Source organism: Megascapheus bottae, chromosome 10, assembly GCF_031878675.1.
Source record: "Megascapheus bottae isolate mThoBot1 chromosome 10, mThoBot2.hap1, whole genome shotgun sequence".
NCBI classification, from domain to species: domain Eukaryota; kingdom Metazoa; phylum Chordata; class Mammalia; order Rodentia; family Geomyidae; genus Megascapheus; species Megascapheus bottae.
The window spans coordinates 51,609,861-51,633,844 of NC_143518.1; the positions used below are offsets into that span (position 1 = coordinate 51,609,861).

General features: G+C 42.4%; 1 protein-coding gene and 1 non-coding gene across 2 annotated transcripts in view; one reads left to right on the plus strand and one right to left on the minus strand.

The window, feature by feature from the left end:
• Nucleotides 1-23,491, minus strand: part of Hhat (hedgehog acyltransferase) — a 208,057-nt gene extending 184,566 nt beyond the window's left edge. Inside the window, exons 1-2 of the mRNA XM_090339923.1 lie at nucleotides 23,379-23,491; nucleotides 13,977-14,044 (exon numbers count right to left, since the gene is read on the minus strand). Coding sequence (XP_090196049.1) covers nucleotides 13,977-14,044; nucleotides 23,379-23,469 — 159 coding nt within the window. The 5' untranslated portion in view covers nucleotides 23,470-23,491. The remainder of the gene's footprint in view (nucleotides 1-13,976; nucleotides 14,045-23,378) is intronic.
• LOC150058438 (U5 spliceosomal RNA) lies at nucleotides 11,588-11,703 on the plus strand. The gene has a single exon (XR_016536963.1). It is a non-coding gene; the product is annotated as a U5 spliceosomal RNA (small nuclear RNA).
• Nucleotides 23,492-23,984: the final 493 nt, after the last annotated feature.

Genomic DNA, 23,984 nt, shown 5'->3' on the forward strand with positions numbered 1-23,984 from the left:
AAAGGTAAATCATGTCAATTACCTTTAAGTAAGCAGCAAGATAACTGAATAGAGAAATGATCAGATTTGCATATAGATTTATGGTGAAAGAATGAGAGGGGCACCACCTGTCCCCTGGGGGAAGCTCTGTATCCATGGAGTGTTCTTTGCCTATATTGGTACCAGACACCTCAGCTGTGTCATGCTCTGGCTGGGAAAGGCAGGAGTGGACATCATAACACCTGGAGACTGGCGACTGAGAGCCACCCTTTTTCAGAAGTGACAGGAGCCACCCATAAGTGGGGAATGTGAGCTTAGCCAGCTGAACAGCTTGGTATCACCATGACTAAGTCAGAATTTTCTAGCAGAATTGTGGGGGAGAGAAAGAAATCCTCCCGTGAAAATTGATAGTGACCATCTCACCGATCTCTGCAAATGCAACTTGGAGCCACTTAAATGGCTTTCTGAATCTGAGAATTGAGGGACCATTTCATACTAGTTACATACATAAAATGTTTCTTTTTCAGAGTGTGTGTATATACATATATTTATTTATTTATTTATATCCAATGTTGATTTATATCAGACTATGACAGCAGAAGAAGTAAGCTAAACAGCCAAAGTTTAGAGATATAGTATGGATTTGTACAGAGACACATACAGACTCACACACACACCACCAATCCATCCACATCTTGACCATGATGACCTTGAACATGATGCATAATCTGCAGCTCCAGTACCATCATCATCTTGGTCACTGCTGGATGCTCTGAGTATCTACATGTAAGAATTTACTGGACTGGGAAACAAGGACATACTAAATCCACTAGCACAATGGTGTTCATTGCAGCACTATATTCCATAGCAAAAGATACAGAACCAACCTAGATATCCCTCAGTTGATGAGTGGATCAACAAGATGTGGAATTCCATGCTGCTGTCAGGAAAAAAATGACATTGCCCCATTTTGTTAGGAAATAGAAAGACTTAGAAAAAATCATATTAAGTGAAGTAAACCAGACACAAAGGGAGCATAGGCTCAATGGTTTTTCTCATTTGTCATGATCAGTAGAAACCTTGTGCTCTGCTAGCAGAGATTTACAATAGAGCAAAACCTAGATACATAAGACCATATAGGATGACACCAAATGAAATGACCTCCAGGATATAGAAACAAAAGCCATGTAATGAGTGATTGTTGCCCTTAATGTACTATGTTATCTCTCATCTCTTTTGCTGTCCCTTGGTTATCTCATATTGTTACAGTATTTTACCTTGTTATCTGATATATTATATATGTATGCTTATTTGGCTACTTGAAATCGGATAGGGAAGGGGGGAAAACAAGATGAGGGGTGGGGGTAGGGGGAGGGAAATGGGGACCAAGACATGAGAAAGGGTATCGATGTTTGTGAAGTAGTACACCTTCTATCTGGTGGATATAATGTAACCCTTCTATTAATTACAATAAAAATATATAGAAAAAAAGAATTTACTGGACTGGATAAGTTAACAAACGTGGCTGCTAATTCTGAGCCATGTGATCTGCAACCAGGCAACAGGGAGACGTCTGAGGATTGGAGTTGGAGTTTCTGGGGAAGCTCTGTTTTTCTACCCCAACCAAGGACAGTGTCTGAGCCTGATGTTTTTCAACTGCCTCTTCCCTTTCCCATAGCACTGTTCTATTCTAGACAACGTGTGAACATATGAAAGAATTCTTCATCCTTGAGGAATGAGAAGTCCACACCACCCACAGCACCCACTCCACCTCATCCACTATCAAGATGCTCTGAAAACCAAAGCAAAGGAAGGGGAAAAGAGAGCCACAAGGCAATCCTGATTGGTGTAATCCACAGACACCAGTCTTTCCGTACCCTACCATCACTGACCAGGGACACAACCTCAGATCACTCCTGAACAGGATGGTTTTTGTTTGTTTAGTTAATAAACTTGACCTACCAGAGCCATTTGGGGTTCACAGAAGAACTAAGTACACAGTACTGGATTCCCATATACCTCTTCTCCCTTCCCATACACCAGCTCCTTTACCATCAACATACCCCGTATCCCCACCAGTATCATTGTCTGTCTTCACCCAGCATCTGAAGTTTACAGTAGGGCTCCAAATTGGTCAGTATACTCTATGGGTTTAGCTAAATTACATATGTGTATATGCATGTATTCCACAGGTGATTTTACTAATCTAAAAATCTTTCTTTTGTTCTACCTGTTCATCTCTCTCCCTATCATCTACTGCCTCCATCACTTTACCTCTCCCAGAATGTCCCATAGTTGGAATGAAATAGCTTTGTTCTTGAACTTCATGTTACAAAGAAGTTAACTGGAAGACTGAGAATGCAAATCATTTGCCCAAAGTGAGACAAGTGCATAGCCAGGTATCAAGGAGGAAAGACATCCCCATGATGGTTGTACTTGTGCCCACCCCTTCACTCGTGCCCTGTGCCCTACAGCAACACCTTCTAACTAAAGTATCTCCAGCCAAGGTCCCTTAACCACAAAGCCAGCCCAGTGCCATGTACAAAGTAAGTGCTCAAGGGCCAGCACAATTTGAATGTCCATTCAGGTGTGACTCCTTCTGTCTCGCATGCCCCCAACACAGACCACCTTCTGAGCCACTCTTCATTTACACCTCAATTCTAGGATTTTTATTATAATGTATTTACCATGTCATTTTTAGTATCGTTAATTCACATGCCTATACTTTCTGGGAGAAAAAAAAAATGGTTCCCTAAGAGCAAGACCTTTAATTCAAATCTGCATTACAGACGTCACTTGATCAGAGAACCTTTAAAATGGTGGGGCAAGAGAGGAAAGGAGTAGAAAACAAGCAAACAGCTTAACTTCTCTCCATATTTTGGCTTCTGGTTTAAAACTTGGAAAAGTCACTTTACTCTGAGACTCTGTAGCACAATGTCTATTATTCCTTTCCCTGAGTAGAAACAAGAGGGCCAAGCTAAAGCAGAGTACTGTGCTCACCCACTCATGGACAGAGTCTGAGAGGAGGGTGATCTCCCCAAAAGCTAAAAGAAAAATTTCCTGGCAAATGAAGATTTAGGCTGTCAACTCCCCACTGAGTAAATATTTCTCCATCTAGTCTTGAATTCTCATCACCCATAAGTCTAGCCAGATCCACACTCTCACTCCTGACTCCTTGCCTGTGTACCATGCTCTCATGACAGGCAGACAAACTTGATTCCATGTTTTCCTTGTATTCTCCAGACAACTTTAAAGGAAGCCACAGGCTTGAAGCCTATTCTCCCACTGAAGACAGCAAACGTGGCTAAAAAGCCCAGGTCAAATAAATTAAAATAGTGTCCAAGTGCCAATATCAAGCAAAATCCCAAAACACTCCATTGAAATACCCCAAGTAGAAAGCCACTTCAGTTACGCCAAGTACATTTCTCAACTGGATCCCCCACAAGGCACCACATTCTTTCTAGTAAACATACGTCAGAAGGCATGGTGCTACTATAGCGACAGGTGGCACTACAGATCATTTCTTATTGGCTCAGAAATCTCAACAACTAGAGAGAGAGCAGATTCTAGGAAAGGTGGTGGAAGAGTCTTGCCTGCAGCACACAACGAGTCACTAACCCCAAAAATTCTGGAGTCACTACAAGTCTTGTTCTGCTCCATATTCTAGACTAGACCCAATTCTAGGTCTGGTTTAGTTTTGTTTTTTGTTGTTGTTGTTTGTTTGTTTGTTGTCTACCTAGTGGGACTCATTCCTTCCATTCTGTCCCTCTAAACAGCATCAAAGTAATACTTTTTAAAAGCACACCTGATCATGCCAATCTTATGCCATCTATTTACAGTCTGGATTCAATGCTCTTTGCTTGTAATCCAACAATACACTGCAGCTACCTTCATCTGGCAGCTTCCCAAATTGTCTATTGATACAGGTTACTGGGCTGTCTCTCCAGTAGCCTATGGACTCCTTCCTATTTGGTCTATACATATAAGTAGTATTGTATCCCCCCCCAATACTCCAGCAAATAGTAGATATTCGATAAACATCATGGGAAAAGTAGAAAGATTACAGCATGGTCTCATCCATTTTTTAAGATACTGGTACAAATGCAGTTTTCTGGTTAACTAAGTATGGGTGGCTTATGCTTGTAATCCTAGCTACTCGGGAGGCTGAAATTCGATGATCACAATTTGAAGCCAGCTCTGGCAGGAAAATCCTTTGAGACTCTTATCTACAATTAGACACCAGAAAAACAGAAGTGGCACTAGGGCTCCAAATAGTAGAGTAATAGCATTGAGCTAAAAAGCTCAGGGGCAGCACCTCAGGCCGAGTTCAAGCGCCATGGCCAATCAAAATCAAAACAAAACAACAAAAAAAGAATAAGTTAAAACATAAAAAACAGGGATAGTGTCTGGCTTATATAAAGCATAATATATGTATTTGTTAGGTAAATATATGGACAAACTGTGTGCTGCTTTGATAACCCCAGAAGCACAAACCAATGAGTTTCCATGCTACACATTCTCAAATAGCTGGAGGCACCTGTGGGCAAAATACAGGAGAGTTGAGCTGTTCAAGCTTCTAACCCCCATCAAAAGAAAGGAAAGGAGTGAATATACAATTTAACAAAGGGGAATATCACATTTAATAAAGTTATCACCTCTGCAATGTCACAGAAAAGCAGCCATCTTAACCTTTCAAGACCATATACTGTCTCTGCATTAGCTCTACTGTTAACAGACTCCACCATCACTATTCTACACTTCCCTACAAGACTTTCTACGCATCAGATATCACAAAGTCAAGAACTACACATCCCAGAATTCCTTGCAGCTCATATGTTTGCAAATGGACCAAGCTTCTGATGAATGGAATCCATTCAGGTAAACAGATGTGACATGTGGTCATACAACTCTTCTGGATGAGTGGGGGGAGGGGCAGAGGCCTTTGGGTGTGGATGCTGGAGACCCCCCAGAGTCAATCAGTCCTGAGGTGACACAGCTTCCTGCTGGGACAGCATTTGGTAATATACCCCAGCACCAGGTTCCCAAGCCAAGATCTGTGTATTTATATAATGTGTATTTATACAGTGCAGCTTGTTTTGTCTAATGATTCTGGAAACTTATTTCTTCTTTCTCCTGCAGCCCTTTCCATGATCCTGACATATCTTTAAATCCTTGCAATCATTTTCTTTCTTTTTAAAATGACTGGGATAAATTCTGTTGTTGACTACAGTGCAATCATAATTAACACACTGTGAGAGAAATATGTCTTCTAAACGGAATTCAGCTCTAACTTCTCATAATAATTCAAACTGAAAAAAATATTATTCCAAAATAAACCTAACCCATGAAAGTAAACACCAGCTAGGTTAATCCCATGAATGGATAATGAAGGCAACCAGTGTTTATGACAGATACCTTCAAAAAACCACTTTTCTTTTGGTGTTTTAAGAAAAATAGAAAATTATAAACTCAACTGTCTGCATTTTTCATTACTGTATGTCTTTCTCATGGAAAAAAGTAGGAAAATGAATGTATTTTCCATCCTTCTTATCCTCATAACTAACACATTTCAAAAATACAACATAGCACAAATACTAAAGATTTTTGTGTAAATAAATCAGAAATAGCCTTATTTGCTTACAGTGTACTTGGAGATGATACTGAATTCCTAATACTACTGAGTAAACATTTCTCTAGGATCAGAGAAAACCTTAAGAAGGTTCTGGAGATTACAAGTGTTAGCCTGCACAGTCAAAGGCAGGAAGCTCACCTTAATGACTTCTAAATCCCCAGACACAAAACACAGAAGAAGACTAATTCTGTAGGAATTCTGCACAGAAGGGACAATGCTCTCTGGATGAACTCGAGTGGATGATTCATCGAGCAATTATTGGAAGTGTTTGCTTCTTCTTTCAACAGCTGTTTTGCTACTTCTAAACTAATTTGAACTAAACCATCTTCGTGCTCACCGTTTCCAGAGACAACAACCTTTCACAAGAAAAATTCCTTAAAGATCAAATAGTCCCACTCATAAAACTTATTTTTCTTCCTATAAATAGCAAAGTGTATGCTGGCACATCTTCCATACCCTGCACAGGTGAAGTCTTGCCCTGACAAGGCTGCTAACAGCACCATGGGAATCGGCACAAACAGTACCGTTGTATGCTCCGTCGTGTCTCCGCACAGCCTTCAACCTCTATGCAGGCAAATTGGTCCAGGGTATAATGACAGAGAGAAAAGACTTTGTGAAAGCAAAGTGTCTTGAGAGGACTTAATCAGTTGATGAGGTCTTAACTAATGTAGGCAAGTTCTTAGAGTAGCTTCTATCTAACCGCCATCCTAACTGTGCAACATCCCTTCACTACGACTCTCTATCCACCTCGTTCTCTGAAGTCATTCTAGGTTACACACGACTCCACCTACACTCAGTTGAACATGGATACACTTAACATGGGTAAACTTGCCTCCCTTTCTTAGTGAAATTAACAGAGAAGAAATCTATATTGATCCATTGTCTGCTCGCGAGAAAATATGCCTGAGACTGGGTGCTTCCTAAAGAAAATAGGTTTATGGTTTTATGTAAGCCAGAGCTCTAGACATTCAAGATCATTGTGCTAAGATCATGCCTGTAATCTTAGCTACTCAGGAGGCTGAGATCTGAGGATCACAGTTCAAAGCCAGCCTGGACACTAAATCCGTGAGACTTACCTCCAATTAACCACCAGAAAACCGAAAGTGATGCTGTTGCTCAAGGGGTAGGACGGTAGCCTTGAACTGAAGAGCTAAGGGACAATGCCCAGGCCCAGAATTCAAGTTCCATGACTGACAAAAACAAAAGATCATTGTGCTAGTTTTTTGGGGACAGTTTGAGGGGGGATTGTTGTTGTTGTTATTGTTATTGTTTTGCCAGTTGTGGGGCTTGAACTCAGGGCTTGAGCACTCTCCTTGGACTTTTTTTTTTTTCTCAAGGCTAGCGCTTTATCAGTTGAGCCTCAGCACCATTTCCAGCTTTTTTCTATGTATATGGTACCGAGGAATCAAACCTGGGTCTTCATACATGCTAGATAAGCACTCTACCACTAGGCCAAACTCCCAGGCCATTTTGCTAGTTTTGGTGAGGACACTGTGGTGATGGTATCATGGCAGACATGCACCACAGATAGAGATCCCATAATAACACATGACGCCAGAGGGAAGTCAGGACCTTAGAGAACCGCTCAGGCATAGCCCAGACAGAGATCCCATAATAACACATGACGCCAGAGGGAAGTCAGGACCCCAGAGAACCGCTCAGGCATAGCCCAGGGATGTAAAACATCCTACAAGGGTTCACTCTGACAGCTCAGAGCACCTTTTTACCCACCAACACACGGGGCACCAACTAGAGTCAAGTCATATCCAAACCCTTGAAGAATCAAGTGTTACAAAGAAACATTAAATTCCCATATAAAATCCAAAGGCACAAAATATATTCTTTTCCCCACACTTCTCAAATTGGAAAAAATACTAGCCATATTTTCTACAAGTATATGGGGCCAAAAGGGGAAGCTGTAAACAATGCATAGAGCTGATAAATAAGGCAGTGATAATGATGAAAAATGATAATGATGAAAAGAATGGAATAACCAGAGAACAAGTGAGACAAACTCATGACTTCTGTCTACAAGGTATGTGATTAAATCATGCTTCCCATTACTGTCAGCTCTCCAGCATGCCAAAAAGACAAAGTATGTCACAATAAAAATGAAGAATAAGGTTAAAAAGAAAATCTCCAGCCTTCAAGGGACCACACCCTCTAATGTAGCCCTCATACTCAAGGAATTTGGGTTATCCTCAGAAAGTCTTTGCAGACTCACAAAAGCTAGTTTATACATAACTTCACTAGCCAAGTAGAACTCCAAATGGAGCCCTAAAATGGGGGAGCTCCCCGCGGCAGAAGGCCAATTTTAAATAGCATGAAAAGATAAGAAAGAAAGAAAGAAAGAAAGAAAGAAAGAAAGAAAGAAAGAAAGAAAGAAAGACAGACAGACAGAGAGAGAGAGAGAGAGAGAGAGAGAGAGAGAGAGAGAGAGAAGGAAGGAAGGAAGGAAGGAAGGAAGGAAGGAAGGAAGGAAGGAAGGAAGGAAAGAAAGAAAGAAAGAAAGAAAGAAAGAAGCAAAGTTAATGCTTTTGCCATCCATCTAAGGAAATAAGGAAGAATTCAGCAGGCTAGCTATCACCTTTCTCCTTGAATTTTACCCGATATATGAAGAGGGAAGTAGGAATCGGAACTGACCGGAAGCTTCTCCACATGCCTCCTTTGTCCATTAGCTGTCCAAACTATTCAAGAGACCCACCTCTAACAGCATCTCTGAGCATGCTCGGTACTGTGGTTTAGAGATGAGGCAAATGAATGTGGCAATGCTGAGAAATAGTTGAACTTACAAAGAAGTTAATAGAGGGTCTCACAGAAGCCTGATTAGTTCTCTTGAGAGCAGGTTGTTATAGAGCAAAGCCATCTCTTGGTCTGGCCTCTCCTGCACACAGCCAATTCCCACGGCTTATCTTCATTGTACTATGATGCAGCCAAAGGTGGAACTATCAGTCTTGCACATTCGGTCCCTAAACCCTCAAACTTTTCCTTCCCAATACTAAGCTTCAGGTATTTTGTTAAAGCATCGGGAAACAGATTAATACAGTCAGCCTTCTTGGGAAGCTGAGGGACTAGGGAGGCTGGGGACAGAACAAATTAGAAAAAGAGGCAGGACTCATCTCCTCTTTAAAACACACGGTCCTCTCTTTCCACTGACTACTTCAACCATGCCTCTTCAGAAACTAATTGTGTTGATAATATAGTTTTCTTTGTTATTATGACTAAAGCTTGCTTTAATACAGTTGAACACACAGACTTGCACTTTCAGACAAGATTTAGAAGGTCCGTTTCTCTCTATCCCTCCCGCTAAGGAGCAGCTCAGAAGGCTGAGTGTGGCGTAACAGCAGTCATCAGAATCTGACTCTGCAAGGTGGAAGGAAGAGCCCAGTTTGGTTAAGGGATCCAGGACTTGAAGAATGACAGCATGCAGACAGCAAGCAAAATTAACTCAACAATGGACTTGATGGAATTAGCAGCAGAAGCCTGTGACAAAGGAAGAAACTGTTAAACCGAAAGCTCATCAGAAATTACTCAGCTTGAACCACAAAGAGAAAAGGTGACCAAAAAAAATTAGAGAAAAAAATTCAAAGATAAAAGCCCAACATCCATGGCTCATGCCTGTAACTCTAAATACTCAGGACACTAAGATCTGAGGACTGTTGTTCAAAGCCAGCCCAGGTAGAAAAGACCATGAGACTCTTACCTCCAAAGGGAATTGAGCTGCAGTTCAAAGTGATAGAGTGCTAGCCTTGAGCACAAAAACTCAGAGACAGTTCCCAAGCTCTGAGTTCAAGCCCTAGGACTGGCGTGGGGGGGGGGGGGAGGAGTTGGGGAGAAGAATGGGGGTGGAGGAGAATAGAATGGTTAAGGAATGTTTCACTGATATGGTATCTATCAGACCTTCACTCCAATGCAACAGTATAGCAGAACTGATGGAAAAGGATAGAAAAGGATATAGATATACCATGCACACATTGATCAAAACAAAAAAAGAGAGGAGGAGGGAAAGTGGGAGAAAACGGAGGAGGGGGTAACAATGTTCAACCAGAAATGTACTCACGAACCTATGTATATAACTGTAACCCCTCTGCACATCACCCTGACAATAAAATTATTTTATTTTTAAAAAGGAGAGACTGTGTCGAAATCAGATGAAATAGACGTTAGAGAAAAGAAACTACCTGGCTTGAAAAGAATCATTACATAATGACAGAAGAGACAAGTTTCCCACCAAAAAGATCTAAGGATCCTGGCTATGTTTATCACCTACATAAATACTGTACATACATGGGGTTGAGGATGAGGGAGGGAGACAATTTGTCTGTGGATGGCACCCATGTCAAATGACTGGATTTAAGAGTTCCTTGCAATCACATAAGGTTCAACCATATAGAAGAATGAAATCATGTTTGCAAGAAAAAAAATAGAACCGTAAATTATCATGTTACATCCAAACACACCAGATTGAGAAAGACAAAATATCCTATATGCTCTCTCACAGAACCTAGGCCTTGAAATGACAGGAACTGGCTAGGGGTGAGAAGCGGGGAGGGAGGGAAAGGGAGAGTTGAAGGGAGATGAATATGATTAAAGTACTTCCTATATATATATATATATATATGCAAAAAGAATCATGAAACTCATTAAAATATTTTTAAGAAAGTAGAAAAGGGCAAAGAAAAAAATGTAATAGAAGGGCTAAATTTGATCAAAGTACAACATGTACAGGAATATCTCAATAAAAGCCCAATCCCAATTCCTGTACACTAATTCCCCATTGAGGAAACCAGACTGAGATCCACAGAATTTCTCTGTGCTATTGTTGCACAGAGAAATTGTTTCTGTGAGTATGCCATTATTTCAATATAAAGTTATCATTTTTAAACAACAGCAAACTCCTTGGCATTTACCCAAATGTCTAGAAACAAGGCCATACTAAACCTACTAGCACAACGATGTTCAATACAGCATTATTTACCATAGTGAAGATATGGAACCAACCCAGATGCCCCTCAGTAGATGAATGGATCAAGAAGATATGGTATTTATATACAATGGAATTCTATGCTGCCATCAGAAAGAATGGTATCACCCCATTAGTAAGGAAATGGGAAGAGTTGGAAAAAATCATTAAGTGAAGTAAGCCAGATCCAAAGGAAGCATAGGCTCCATGGTTTCCCTCATTTGTAATAATTAATACACACCTAGGCCTCTCCTAGCAAAGGATCACAATAGCTCAAAAGCTACATACATATGGTCACCCAGGACAAGAATAAATGAAATGAACACTAAGATAAGGAAACAAGAGGTTTATCTTTGTGATTGCTGTTCTTAATGTACTATGTGAAATTACTTCTGTTCTCTTTTTTTCCACTTATAGTTAATCTCACGTGGTTACTGTATCTGACTTTGTTACCTGGTATATTGTATATACATTTATTTGTTCATTTGAAATAGGGAAGGGAAGAGGGAAAACAAGATGATTGGGAGTGCATAGGGGAGGGAAAGGGAGACAAAAACATGAGAAGGGGTATCAAGGTTCGAGAAGTAATGCAACCATTATCTGACAAATGTAAAAAAAAAACAACAACAACAGCAATATCACGTGAAGTCATAATATACAGAAGAGATACTAGAGCTTCCATGGTTCAACCATGGCTTAGACCCCAGCAACAGGGACCTCTCTTCACCCCCTAGTGGTGGCTTGGTGAACTGCTGAGGCAGTTGTGGAATCTCAAAGTTGACGACTCAGACTTCATTTGCATACCCATAGTCCCCTGTAATCTTTTCAAGTTTAGTTTCAAATTTTTTCTTTCAAACTCAGTATTTTTCCCACTAATAGAAGTTCATTTATTGAATATCATATACAAACACTTTACTGAGTAAATAGCTTTTGAAGCTTCACAGTGAAAAATACACCATTAGTGAACTAGGAGTTGTAGTTACTGGCATAAAGAATGACGCTGCCCCTGAAGCATACTCTGGTTTCTCTTCAGATCGCATAAATCTTTCGCCTTTTACTAAAGATTTCCGTGGAGAGGAACAGATCTGAGTTTTAAGAGAATTTTTTGAAGCCTTGCTTTAGCAAGGCTGTCTATGTGGTGATAAAGTAAGATGATAATGTCAAGTGTTTACTTACCAGCCTCAGAAGCCCAGCAGTACTGGGCTAGGTTCTATGCAGTTGGTATATAAACACTTTAGTTACCAATGTGAAACTTCCCAGCAGCTGCCTCCCAAGTGTCTTGTGATCTGACTTTTACCTTTAACTGCTGCCTCTAATTTCTTTATCAACTGTCATGTCATGACTTTAAGAGGTAATAACCTTTTTTAAAATGGTGACAGGCACCACTTTTAGGGAGCTGACAGAAGAAAATGTTGTTCCCCCCACCACCACTTGCCCAAGCCTCCCCTCAAATGTCAGCTCCACAATGAGGAATTCAGCTTGCTTGCTGTCCCCTTCTCTCTGAATCCAATCTGCCAGAGCACTTATATGGGGTCTGGGTGTTTATATGTCCATTTCACTCTACCTCCTGACAGTTCCTAACATTGAGGGTACCCACCCAAGGAACCCATACTTTACACTTCAAATGATGTGAGTTAACACATGAAAGATACCCATCAAAAATCTACACCCGAGCCATGGCTGTAATTTCCAAGAATCCTGATGTTGGTAATAAATATTTTAAAGTCAAGCTCTAGTGGCTCACACCTGTAATCCTAGCTCCTCAAGAGGTTGAGATCTGAAGATCAACGGTCTTTCAAAGCCAGCCCAGGCAGAAAAATATGAAAGACTCATCTCTAATGAGCCACCAAAAAGCCAGAATTGGAACTGTGGCTCAAGTTGGTGGAGTACCAGCATTAAACAAAACAAAACATGCTATGGAACAGTACCCAGGCCCTGAATTTAAACCTTGCACAAATAAGTAAATATTCTGCCAATGAAAAGGAGTAGTAATTCAGCACGGGATGGGTTAAATATTTTCTCAGACTGCAACATGCTTACAATAATGAAGTGAATCAATCTGAGCCAAGCTCCCAAACCTGCAGGGAGAACAACCCTAGGTGCAAAGTTCTCTTTGGCCTATGTTGCTTCACTTAATTAGATTCTGTTCCCATTCAATCTAGAAGAGTGGCTCTTCAGTGGGCAGAAATGAACCTTCCTACAACGCTTGCTGGAAAATCCTAAGACAGGAAACAGGAAGGAAGGGAGGGAGGGAGAGAGGGAAGGAAGGAAGGGAGGAAGGGAGGGAGGGAAGGAGGGAAGGAGGGAGGGAGGGTCAGTCAAGGATGCAAAGGGCTCATTCTTCAGAGAGCCATTATTAACATGAGGAGGTGCAGTCAGGCCCTGGTCCTTTCCCTGTTCTGAAGGAAGCCTTGCCTGGAGTCTTCACCTCCCAGATACAGCCCGCATCTCTTCTAGTGCAGACCCTGCCCCTCTCTGGAGCTCACTGGAGGCCAGCCCCCACCTCCTAGAAGGAAGGTCCCCACTGGCTCATCCCTCCTGTAACCATCAAAGTCGGCCTAGAGATTCCTCCATATACTCGCTCTCTCCGGCATGGCATTCAATAGAATCCCCACCTGCTCCCTTCCAGGCAAAGAAGATGAGCGTCTCCCAGCCCTGCTGGTGAGACTCCGACCTGAGCCTGCGGGAGGAGATAATACAAACTAAAATTATACAAATAACTTCATTGTAACAGAGGCCACCCCACGATCGAAGGAGTTGCTGGGACCTGGGTCTGGCTTGAGGGTCTTGCCGGGACTCCATGGGTGGAAATTTAATCTCTACTAAGAGGTATGAAGAGTTAGAAATTAATCCAACTATAGCACTTTAGAAGTCCTCTCTTGGGGAATCATTAGGACTGAATGAGGTCATTGCGGGACAGCTCCCAGCATGGAATCCCGGTGACTCCCCAAGAAGCGAAGCCAGGCAGAGGGGATGAACACCCACATGCACACTGTCCCTGTAATGCCATGCCCAGGCACCTTAGCACTCCACCAGCCGCAAGGCCAGCGTTACCTGAGGTCCACCAGCTTGCACCTCCACTACAGTGCCCACTAAAACACATGCTTTACAAAATACCTTCCCTATGGGGCTTTGTTCTGGTCATGAAAGATCTACTAACATATCTCCGTGTTATTTAGATCAAACTGTGTTGGCTTCACTTGTTCATTTTTTATTACCTGTCTGTCTCCTAGTAGACAGACAGAAAGACACACAGAGTAGAAGGAACACCTTATCCAACATAGCATACTGATGCTTCACAGCCAACTGTTGCTGGTCAATTCCAAACAACACCAAAGGGCAACAAAACAGGAAAGTCAGATTTGGAACATGAGAAACCTTTATCATTTATCTACTTTGTACCTTCTTTAATCCTCCAAAAAGAGCGTTGGTCTCCAGCTCAAATTCTTGGTCCAGTTCCTCTTCATGTTCTGACAAGAAAAACAAGCTGCATGAATCACAAGTCTAAACACAAGTGGACTGCTTAAATACAGAAGCACTCAAATCAGAGAAGCAGCCTGTGGAGGGAGAGCAGGCAGCAAACCCACTGCTTGGTTCCTTTCCGCTTCTCTTCGACATAAATCTTACTAACTTTTCAGTCAGGGACTAGCTTCGAACCTCCACCTCCAGATCTCAGCATCCTCAGTCACCAAGATTACAGGGGGAGCCACCAGCTTAGCTGTGAAACGTTTTACACAGACCATGGTCTGTGACTGCTTTTATATAATGGAATCAAATCATGAAGAAAAGTTTCTTGGTACACAATAGAACTGCCTTTCCTCTGCTTTTCTCTGCTGCACTGGAAATTGAACTCAGGGCCTGGCTCATGCCATGCAATTGCAACACCCTCAGGCCTACAACTGCTTTAAAACAAAGAAGACGACGCTTTCATCCAAAAGCATCGTAACACTGTGCAATGAAGCCTGGTGTGAGACACTAGGTATGAAGCAGGATAGGATGGCATGGTAAAGAAGATGCACACACTACGAGGAAGAAACTACAAGAGCGTGTACCTGACACAGGAAGTAATGAGTGATAGGGGGTTAGTTCTCAGCCATGGTACAGAGCGCGTGGTATAAAGACTGTACAGGATTAGACAAAGGAAAATCAATACCTGTCACCTCCGAAGCTAAGAGCTACCCAAGAAGGGAAAGCGGGGGAAGACAGTGTCATTAAAACATGATCACAAGATGATGCTGGCTTCAGAGCAGAACAGAGAGACAAACTGACACGCACCACATGTAAGCGGGCTGGGGGAAGGTTGCTCAGGAGACATCTCCACATCCAAGGAAACAGTCTGTAAACTAAGGCCAAGGTTCTTCAGTCCATTACCAGGAGGGAGAAACCCTCTCAGCCTCTTGTTATTCCAGAGTGAGAGCGTGTGTGCGGGTGTGTGTGTGTGTGTGTGTGTGTGTGTGTGTGTGTGCAGCAAAGCTGGCACTTGAAGCCCAGATTTCCTGAAGCTAGAAGACAGCTCCCCCTAGTGGGAAAAATGTGCCCCGCTGCCTCCTACAGTCTCCAGAGTTCAACCCAGGGTCCCAGGCAGAACCTAAGAACCCGGTATCCACGTCCTTTGTCTACTGGGGACAGCCTTCCTGTGCGCCTGAGGAAATCAGGATGAGATCCTGCTCGGCACTGTCCAGTAGAGATCCAATACACACATACTGATGACTTGCTCAGAGCAATGAAAAAAGCAGTGAAATACATTTTCTGTATTTTTTTTCACTGAAACGGCAATGGGGATCAAAATTTCAGTGAAAATAAATACAAGAAAATTTAGTTCAATTACTTTTTATTTCCTCATTGTCTTTATAATCCCCCCCTTACTGATTCTTTGTAATACAAAGTGCGCAGCATCTTTACTGTACATGTCCACTCAGGCCACACACATTTCATACGCTCATTCGTCCTGTGGGGAGAGTAGTCTCAATATTGGACAGCATAGTTCAAGACAAAAGCAAAAAACTAAATCCGCCACATTTTTAACAATGTTTGTATATGTGTCCATGTCAGCCCCGGGCTTGAACTCAGGGCTAGCATTCTATCACTGGAGTCACAGCTGCACTTTTGGCTGTGTGTGTGTGTGTGTGTGAAATGAAAATAAGAATCTCACAGACTTAGCTGGGCACAGTGGCTCACACCTATAATCCTAGCTACTCAGGAGGCTGAGATCTGAGAATCAAGATTCAAAGCCAGCCCAGGCACAAAAAGACCTAAGACTCTTATCTCTAATTAACCTCTAGAAAACTGGGAAGTGGGGCTGTGGCTCTAGAGTAGGGTGGTAGCCTTGAGCTGAATTGCTCAGGAATAGCGCCCAGGCCAAGTTCAAGCCCCATGACCCACAAAAAAAAAAAAAAAAATCTCACAGACTTTCTTGCCTAGGCTGGCTTCAAACCACAATCCTCATACCTCAGCCTCCTGAGTAGGTAAGATTACAAGTGTGAACCACCAGTGCCCAGCTTCCGTTCTGACAAGTCTCACGAATCATCTTTGCCTGATGTCTTGGCACGAATGCCATGGATACAACATAAATCTTCAATAGCAGTATACATAAATCCTTGGGACATTATTGCCCTTGAATTTAAATTGGATGAAAATTCATAGCCACAGAAATGAGTTAATACAACACAGATGCCGAGAACCCGCCATACAGCCCATCTTTCCAGAAAAGAGTGACAGCCCTCACACCTTTCAGACCAGGCAGGGTGCCTGGCCCTACCTCTCCCATACCCTTCCTGCAGCACTGGAACTTGCACCTTAGCACAAATATGGGAAAGCAGGAGACAACTGCAACTATACCAGCCTTCTGAGCCTGGAATCTTCTCGAGCCACACATGGAAGGCTGTGGGTTCCAGTCCCCAAATTTCAGCACTCAGCAAAACCACATGAGAGTGTAAAAATGAAGTGGTTTCCATTGATGAATCCTGATTTTTCGTCAGCAGCTCATTTTTACCCCATCCCAACCAAAAGACACAGCAGGTCCTTATCTCATCTTCTTAACAAGAAACTTGCATTTAATCACTGCCAATGATTAATAGAGGTAGATAAACCATTTAGTTAAAGCCTCTAACTACAACACTTTGATGGGAAATTAGCTCTGGGGTAGGGGGAGGGTATACAGACTAATAATAATCAAGAAACAGGATTCACACACACACACACACACACACACACACACACACATCCAATCACAGAATGAGTCTCATTTCCTATGCATTTGAAAACCTCTCATCAACCCCAATTGACCCCCAAAGAACAGCACAATTCTATCTAGAAAGACCTTGAACACATTCACAGAGGTCCACTCTATAGTTCCTCCGTTAGAAATCCTTCTTAAAAAACACCCAGGAACAGTTACAACAGCACATGTACATTCCGCACCAAACACATGAACTAAGCATTCAACTTGGGAAGCCGAAATAATAAAGAAACAGAGCAAACCTAAGGAACAATAAGAGAAGAAATAATAAGATACAGACAGAAATCAATGAATTCAGGAACAAAAAGAAACAATTGAGAAATCTAACAAAGTCAAAGCTGAAAAGATTAATGAGATCACTGGCACAGTCGATCAAAGAAAGGAATAAGTAAAAGGGAGGGAGATGTGGAGAAACAGAACAAAGGAGGGAGAGGAGAGAAGAGAAAAAATAGAAGTAAAATATACAAAAAGCATGCAAGAGAAGTATATGAGCAGCAAAAGTGAAAAAAATTAAAGAGAGGAGGCTGGGCACAGTGTCACATGCTCATAATACTACATACTCAATAGGTAGATATCAGGAAGATTGTGGTTTGAAGTTAGCCTGGGCAAAAATAAATAAATAAATAAATTAGCGAGACTATCTCAAGCCAGGTATAGTGGTATACCTATAATCCCAGCTGTACAAGAGTTAGGGGTTGGAGGATAATAGCCTGAAGCTGGCCCGGGGTAAATGCATGAAATTCTATCTGGAAAATATAACAATAAAGGGCTCTGGACATGGTTCAAGGGGTAGGGTGTCAGCCTAGCTAGCACAAGGCCCTGAGTTCAAACCCCTGTATTGACAGAAGAAAAATACATACACACACACACACACACACACACACACACACACACACGTGCACACACGCATAGAAAGATAACTAAATATAACCAAATGTAACTAAAGCTAACTAAATATAAAGATAACTAAATATAATGACAAAGAAATTAAATGAGGACTTTGCGCCACAACATATTAACCAGGTTGAACAGCTACATGAAATGCATCGATTCCTAGAAAACTACAAACTGGCAAATGGGTACAAGAAGAAACTGAAGATTTTAATATGGATCCATAGGTAGTAAACTGATGCTCTCACAATGGTCTCTTACCTTTTCATTTCAAGCATTGCATTAAACTGATCAGGCCCTATTTTCAGGCAGAGATGTTCATTCTTTCTGAGTTTTTTCTGTAAAATACACCATATCTTTCCGTATGTTCAAGTAAGCAGAGACATGAGGACTTTTTTTTTTCATTTTTCATGTTATTCCTAGGGCCTGACAGGGCCTGGGTCCTATCCTTTATGTTTTTCTCTCAAGGCTGGCTCTCTACCACCTGAGCTCTCTACCTTCGTGTCTGGCTCTTTGCTAGAAAACTGGAGATAAAAATCTCCAAGTCTTTCCTGCCTAGGCTGGCTTTAGACTGTGATCCTCAGATCTGAGGCTCCGGAGTAGCTAGGATTATTGGGGTGAGCTCCCAGCATCCAGCTAAAGACATCTTCCTCCCTCTACTAAACCATACGCAGTAGTATCCAGCCTTCAGGAGCCATGGCTCTTCAGTAGAGTAGCTCCTCAGCACAGCCGGCCAATCCCAGCACTCCAGCCCCACGCACATCCCGAGGGACAAAGGGATATCCTGTTCAATCCCTGCTGCAAATGTGTTGGTAGATCCCACCCAACAAAGAATCAGTCAGCTGTCCCTAATGGCCTGACAATTCTGCAACTGGGGATGGCACAAACAGTGGACAGGATGCCGCCCTGTGCCCAGGAAGAAAAGTCACGTAGATGGTTCATCAGAGGTACTGCATATAGCTGCACTGTAAGCTTCTAGTATGTTCTAGTCATAGCATTTGGCTCCGGTGTAAATGCCTGATGGAAGTTCACGAAGAGACCATTTTCCCAGTGACCTGCTTCTTCAGTGTAGGTAAACAGCACTTTTTCTTGGAGGAAGTGAGACATAGATCCTAGCAGCTACACACTGCATGGGTGAAGCAGTGTTTGGCAAAGGGAGGAAATCCGGGCCTCCATGAGCTGAACTGGGGAAAGCATTAGAAGCAGCTATTTCCTGAGAGCCATCTGAGAAGCCCCTTGGCACTGACAATGGAAGGAAAATCATAGGAATTAAATAAAAATTAAAAAAAGGAGAAGAAGCAGCTTCAGGCTAAGGAATAGTCCATCCTTAGCCAAATACCACAAGAGCATCTGGGCCATCTGAGGAGCAGGAAAATCTGGGATTTTCCTCAGAGGGTCCTCCAGCCCTGCACTTACCACAATACTAGAAGAAATAAAAGTATTTTGCTCAGCAGAAAGAAACTTTTTTCCACTTAAAGTTTAATAGTAAAATAGACAAAAGAGTTTTGTCTTTAAAGCAAGCTGTTAAGAAAATACCATTAACTATGAGTAAGAGAATGGAAAGACATGTGAAGACTAGAGTCTGACAGACCTGGATTAGCCTTCCACTTCACTGCTTTATTCCGTGAGTGACCTTGGACAGGATATATTTTTCAGCCTCAGTGTCTTCATCTGGGTAAAGAAATATGACATCTGCCAAATCCTGCTGCCTTGTACCTGGAATCCCAGCTACTCAAGAGGCCAACATATGAGGATACACTTCCAATCGAGCCTAGGGACACTCTTATCTCCAATTAACCAGCAAAAAGTCATAAGCAGAGGTGTCATTCAAGTGGTAGAGCATCAGTCTTAAGACCAAAAAAGCCAAGCAAAAACACCAGGCCCAATACCACACACACACACACACACACACACACACACACACACACACACACACACACACAAGTATGACATCATGTGCAGAGAGACTTCAAATCTGGCATCATCGATGCCTTCTCTTCCTATAAATGCATATGGCTCAGTCTAAAAAGGAGGGCAGATTTGCCTCCCTTTCTCTACTGGTCCTGTCATCTGCTTTGACTAATAAATAAAGCTGAAGTAACCCAGGAAAGCACCTCCCCAGCCTGGGCTTTGAGTGATTCCCTAAGCTTTCAGGGCCCTTGCAATATTGCTTCTTGGAAGGAGTCTGAGCCATGTGGAGATGGCACTTTAGAAAGAACCACACTTCTCACAGCCTCCAATGCAGCTCTCAGCGCAGCCAGCACCAAGTGCCAACCATGCAAGTGAACCATCTTGGCTGTTTGGTTCCATCCTATCACCAGAGAAGTGCAACCCCAACTGACAACTCAGGAAGCAGAACTGCCAGCTGAGCAGAGTCCAGGTATGTGAACAGCAAAACACCACAGAGCGAAGCCCATTCACACAATGTACCAGCAGCAGGCTGAAGAAGAAAAATGATCAACCGATGCAAAATGAGCATTTGATACAACCCAACACCCATTTGGATGGTGACTTTTATGTGTCAACCTGACTGAGTTATAGGGTGCCCAGATGAAGCTCTATTTCTGGTGTATCTATGAAGGGATTTAGAGGCAATTAGCTAGCACTGGAATCAGCAGATGGAGCAAGGTGGATTGCTCTTTCCAATGTGGGAAGACTTTGTCCAATCTTTTGAAGAGCTCAGTGGAACATATGGTAGAGAGAAGAATGAGCTCCTTGTTTTTCAGCCTCATTACTTGAACGGGATCATCTCATTCCATCTTCTCCTCCTCACCCTAAGACTTACACAAGCAGATACCCTACTTCAGACTTTCAGACCTTCAGACTCAGACTGATTTATATCAGTATCATTCCTGGGCAGTCCTAGCCTCATAATTGTATCAACCCAAACTTCTTTCTTTCCTATCCACCTGTCTATTTCTTGTCAGTCATGGGGCTTGAACTCAAGGCCTGGGCATTGTCACTGACCCTCTTTGTGCTCAAGGCTAGCACAGTGCCACTTCCAGTTTTTTCTAAATAGTTTACTGGCAATAAGAGTCTCACAGACTTTTCTGACCAGGCTCCTTTGAAATATGACCTCAAATCTCAGCCTGCTTAGTAACCACCAGCTCTCAACCTTAACAATGGATTTTAGACACAACACAAAAGGCATACTCTATGAAGTAAAGATTTAATAATCTACTTGTCATTAAAATTTAAAGCATTTCCAATCCAGGTGGCTCATGCCTATAATCCTAGCTACTCAGGAGGCTGAGATCTGAGGATCAGGTTCAAAGACAGCCTGGGAACTATGAGACCGTGAGACTCTTATCTCCAGTTAATCACTAGAAAACCAAAAGTGGGGCTGCGGCTCAAGGGGTAGGGCAGTAGCCTTGAGCTAAAGAACTCAGGGTCAGAGCCCAGGCCCAGATTTCAAGCCCCATGACCAACAAAAATAAATAAATAAATAAATAACCAGAAAAAAAAAAACAGAGCTGAAAGTGTAGTTCAAGTGATGAAACACAAGCTGAGAAAGCATAAGGTCTAAGTTCAAATCCCAGCACCGAAAAAATAAATCATTGTCAAAAAATATAAATGCAAGCCACCAACTAGGGAAAAAAAACACTTGCAGAAGATATATCTGAAGCTATAATCCCAGTTATTGAGAAGATTGAGATCTGAGGATCAAAGTTCTAAGCCAGCTCAGGCCAAAAACAAAAGTCTGTGAGACTCTTACTTCCAAATAAGCAGCAGATATGGAAGCAAGAGACTCTCTTTTTCTTTCTTTCTTTTTAAAAAAGATTTTAGTTTTTGATGATTCTATCTTCTTTACACTATGTACGATATGTTCAAGTGTACATCTTTGGAAGGATTGGGGGACAGTACAGACTTGAGGGGAAAAGGGTGGAAAAGTGCAGCAGTGGAGTTCCCTGGACACTGATGAAAGTGAACTCTGTAACTCCTGGGTAGACATGGGAGGGAGGGACTGGGAAAGAGCAAGGGAACAGAAGACAATGCACAAAAGAAAATACACTCATTACCTGACTCATGTCATTGTAATCTCTCTGTACATCACCTCTATAACAAGAAGAAGGTAAATTAATAATACATTTTTAAAGCCACAAGTGGAGGCGGTGGTAGAACATCAGCTTTGAGGTAAAAAGACTATGCCAGAGAATGAAGCCCTGAGCTAAGGCCCCAGTATTGGCATGCAAGTGTAAGCAGAGGTCCCCCCACACCCATACTATATCTGATAAAAGACTGTTATTCAAAATATAGGGAGAACACTTAAACCTAGACAATAATAAAATGAATCACTCCATTAAAGAAAATGATCTAAACAAAAACAAAATGACATCTAAACAAAAAAGATACATAAACAAACATATCAATGCTTCACATCCTATGTCATTAGAGAAAAGAATTTTCATTATGGAGAATGAAGAAGATAGCACACTACACCTATTGCAGAAGCCCTTAATCAGAACTGACAATACCCATAAGGATATGATCAGGATAAGGACAAGGATAAGAAGGACTGATAAGGATGTGGAGCAATTTGAATTCTTACCCTTTGTGGGTGGAAATGTAGACATGGCACTGCCATGCTGTTCAGACAGCTCGATGGTTTCACATAAAACTAAGCTCTCTTACCTTATGATCAAGCAACTACATCCCTTAGTATTTACCCAAATTCATTGAAAATGAACCTGATCACAAAGGTTGGTAGCTTCTGTATTTAACCATGGCCAATAGTTAGAAGCACCTGAGATGTCATTCAACAGGTGAATGCGAAATTAACAATAGTCTATCCAGATAACAAACTAGAACTCAGAAATGAACTCTCATACTATGATAAAAATGCAATTTAAAAAATTGAGGCGGGGCCGGGAGTTTGGCCTAGTGGTAGAGTGCTTGCCTAGCATGCTCGGAGACCTGGGTTCAATTCCTCGGTACCACATGCATAGAAAAAAACTGGAAGTGGTGCTGAGGCTCAAGTGGTAGAGCTCTAGCCTTGAGAAAGTCCAAGGACAGGGCTCAGGCCCTGAGCTCAAGCCCAGGACTGGAAAAAAAAATTGAGGAGCCTTAAGTGCCTATTTCTAAATGAAAGAAGACAGATATTACATTATTTCCACTGTGTGATTCCAGAAAAAGACACAGTCTGGAGGCAGATGGGTAGAAGTTGTGGTTGTCGGGATAACACTTTCAGGTTGCCTCCATATGCCTGGGTCAGGCCTGAAGAGAATGGATGAAAGAGAAATACCAGAGTTTGCTTTCAATTTGGAATACAAAATATTCTTCTGTGGTCTTCCCAACAGCCACAAAATCCAATACCCTCTAGTGCTGGTGAGGGCAGAGAACATAGTTCTGTGGCACCTTAGATGCCCAAAATGTGGGAGGCACTGCTTTCATCTATGAGAATATGCACACATGCATGTAATGTGCACACGCGTGCATGTGCACACACGCGCGCACACACACACACACACACACACAGGCAGTAATTGTTATGGAAAACGAGCATTGAGGCAGAAAATAAACTGAACTCAGGTCACTGATTCAAACTCCCCAATGATGCAGAGGAAGCCAAGCAGATCCAAGTCCCGCTGGCCCTCCGGACCACTTTCCACCTCTGGTCACACTCTGTTCATTTCCTTCTTGGACAGGGGGGAGATCAGAACAGCTGAGATTCTTACCTCTGGACACTTTGTAAACTTCATAAAAAGAACAGAAGTGGAAGCCCAGTGAAGCAAGCAGGTAAAGTGACAGCTCCCAGCGGGGCAGCATCGCTCCTTGCCTTCCTGGTCCCCCCCAGTGCCCACGTCAGCTGTGCCTAGGATGAGAAGAGAAGACAAAACATGACACCACACATGTGACACTACAGAAAAGCCTCTTAGCATCACTGAGTTCACAGTCATCCCTGGGGCAATCTTTGTTGTCCAAGATGACACAGATAGAACCCCGTGAACTTCCTTCCCCCTCCTTCCAACACACACACACACACACACACACACACACACACACACACACACAATTTCTTCTCCTGGGAGTGTCCATGGCCTTCCATCAAAGTCTACATCAGAAACATGACACACCCATCTCTGCTTGTGGAACAAAACTTTAGAGAGAAGGGACCTTGATTTAAGCCCCCAGCACGAAGAAATTGCCTGGAAGATAGCAAGAAGACATGCCCAGGTATGTTATGGCCTACAGCCTTCCACATAGCTGGGAAGGCAGGCATGTGCCATTGCACCCAGCTACTGAGTGAGAGGAGGTCTCTTGAACTTTTCTGCCCTGGCTGG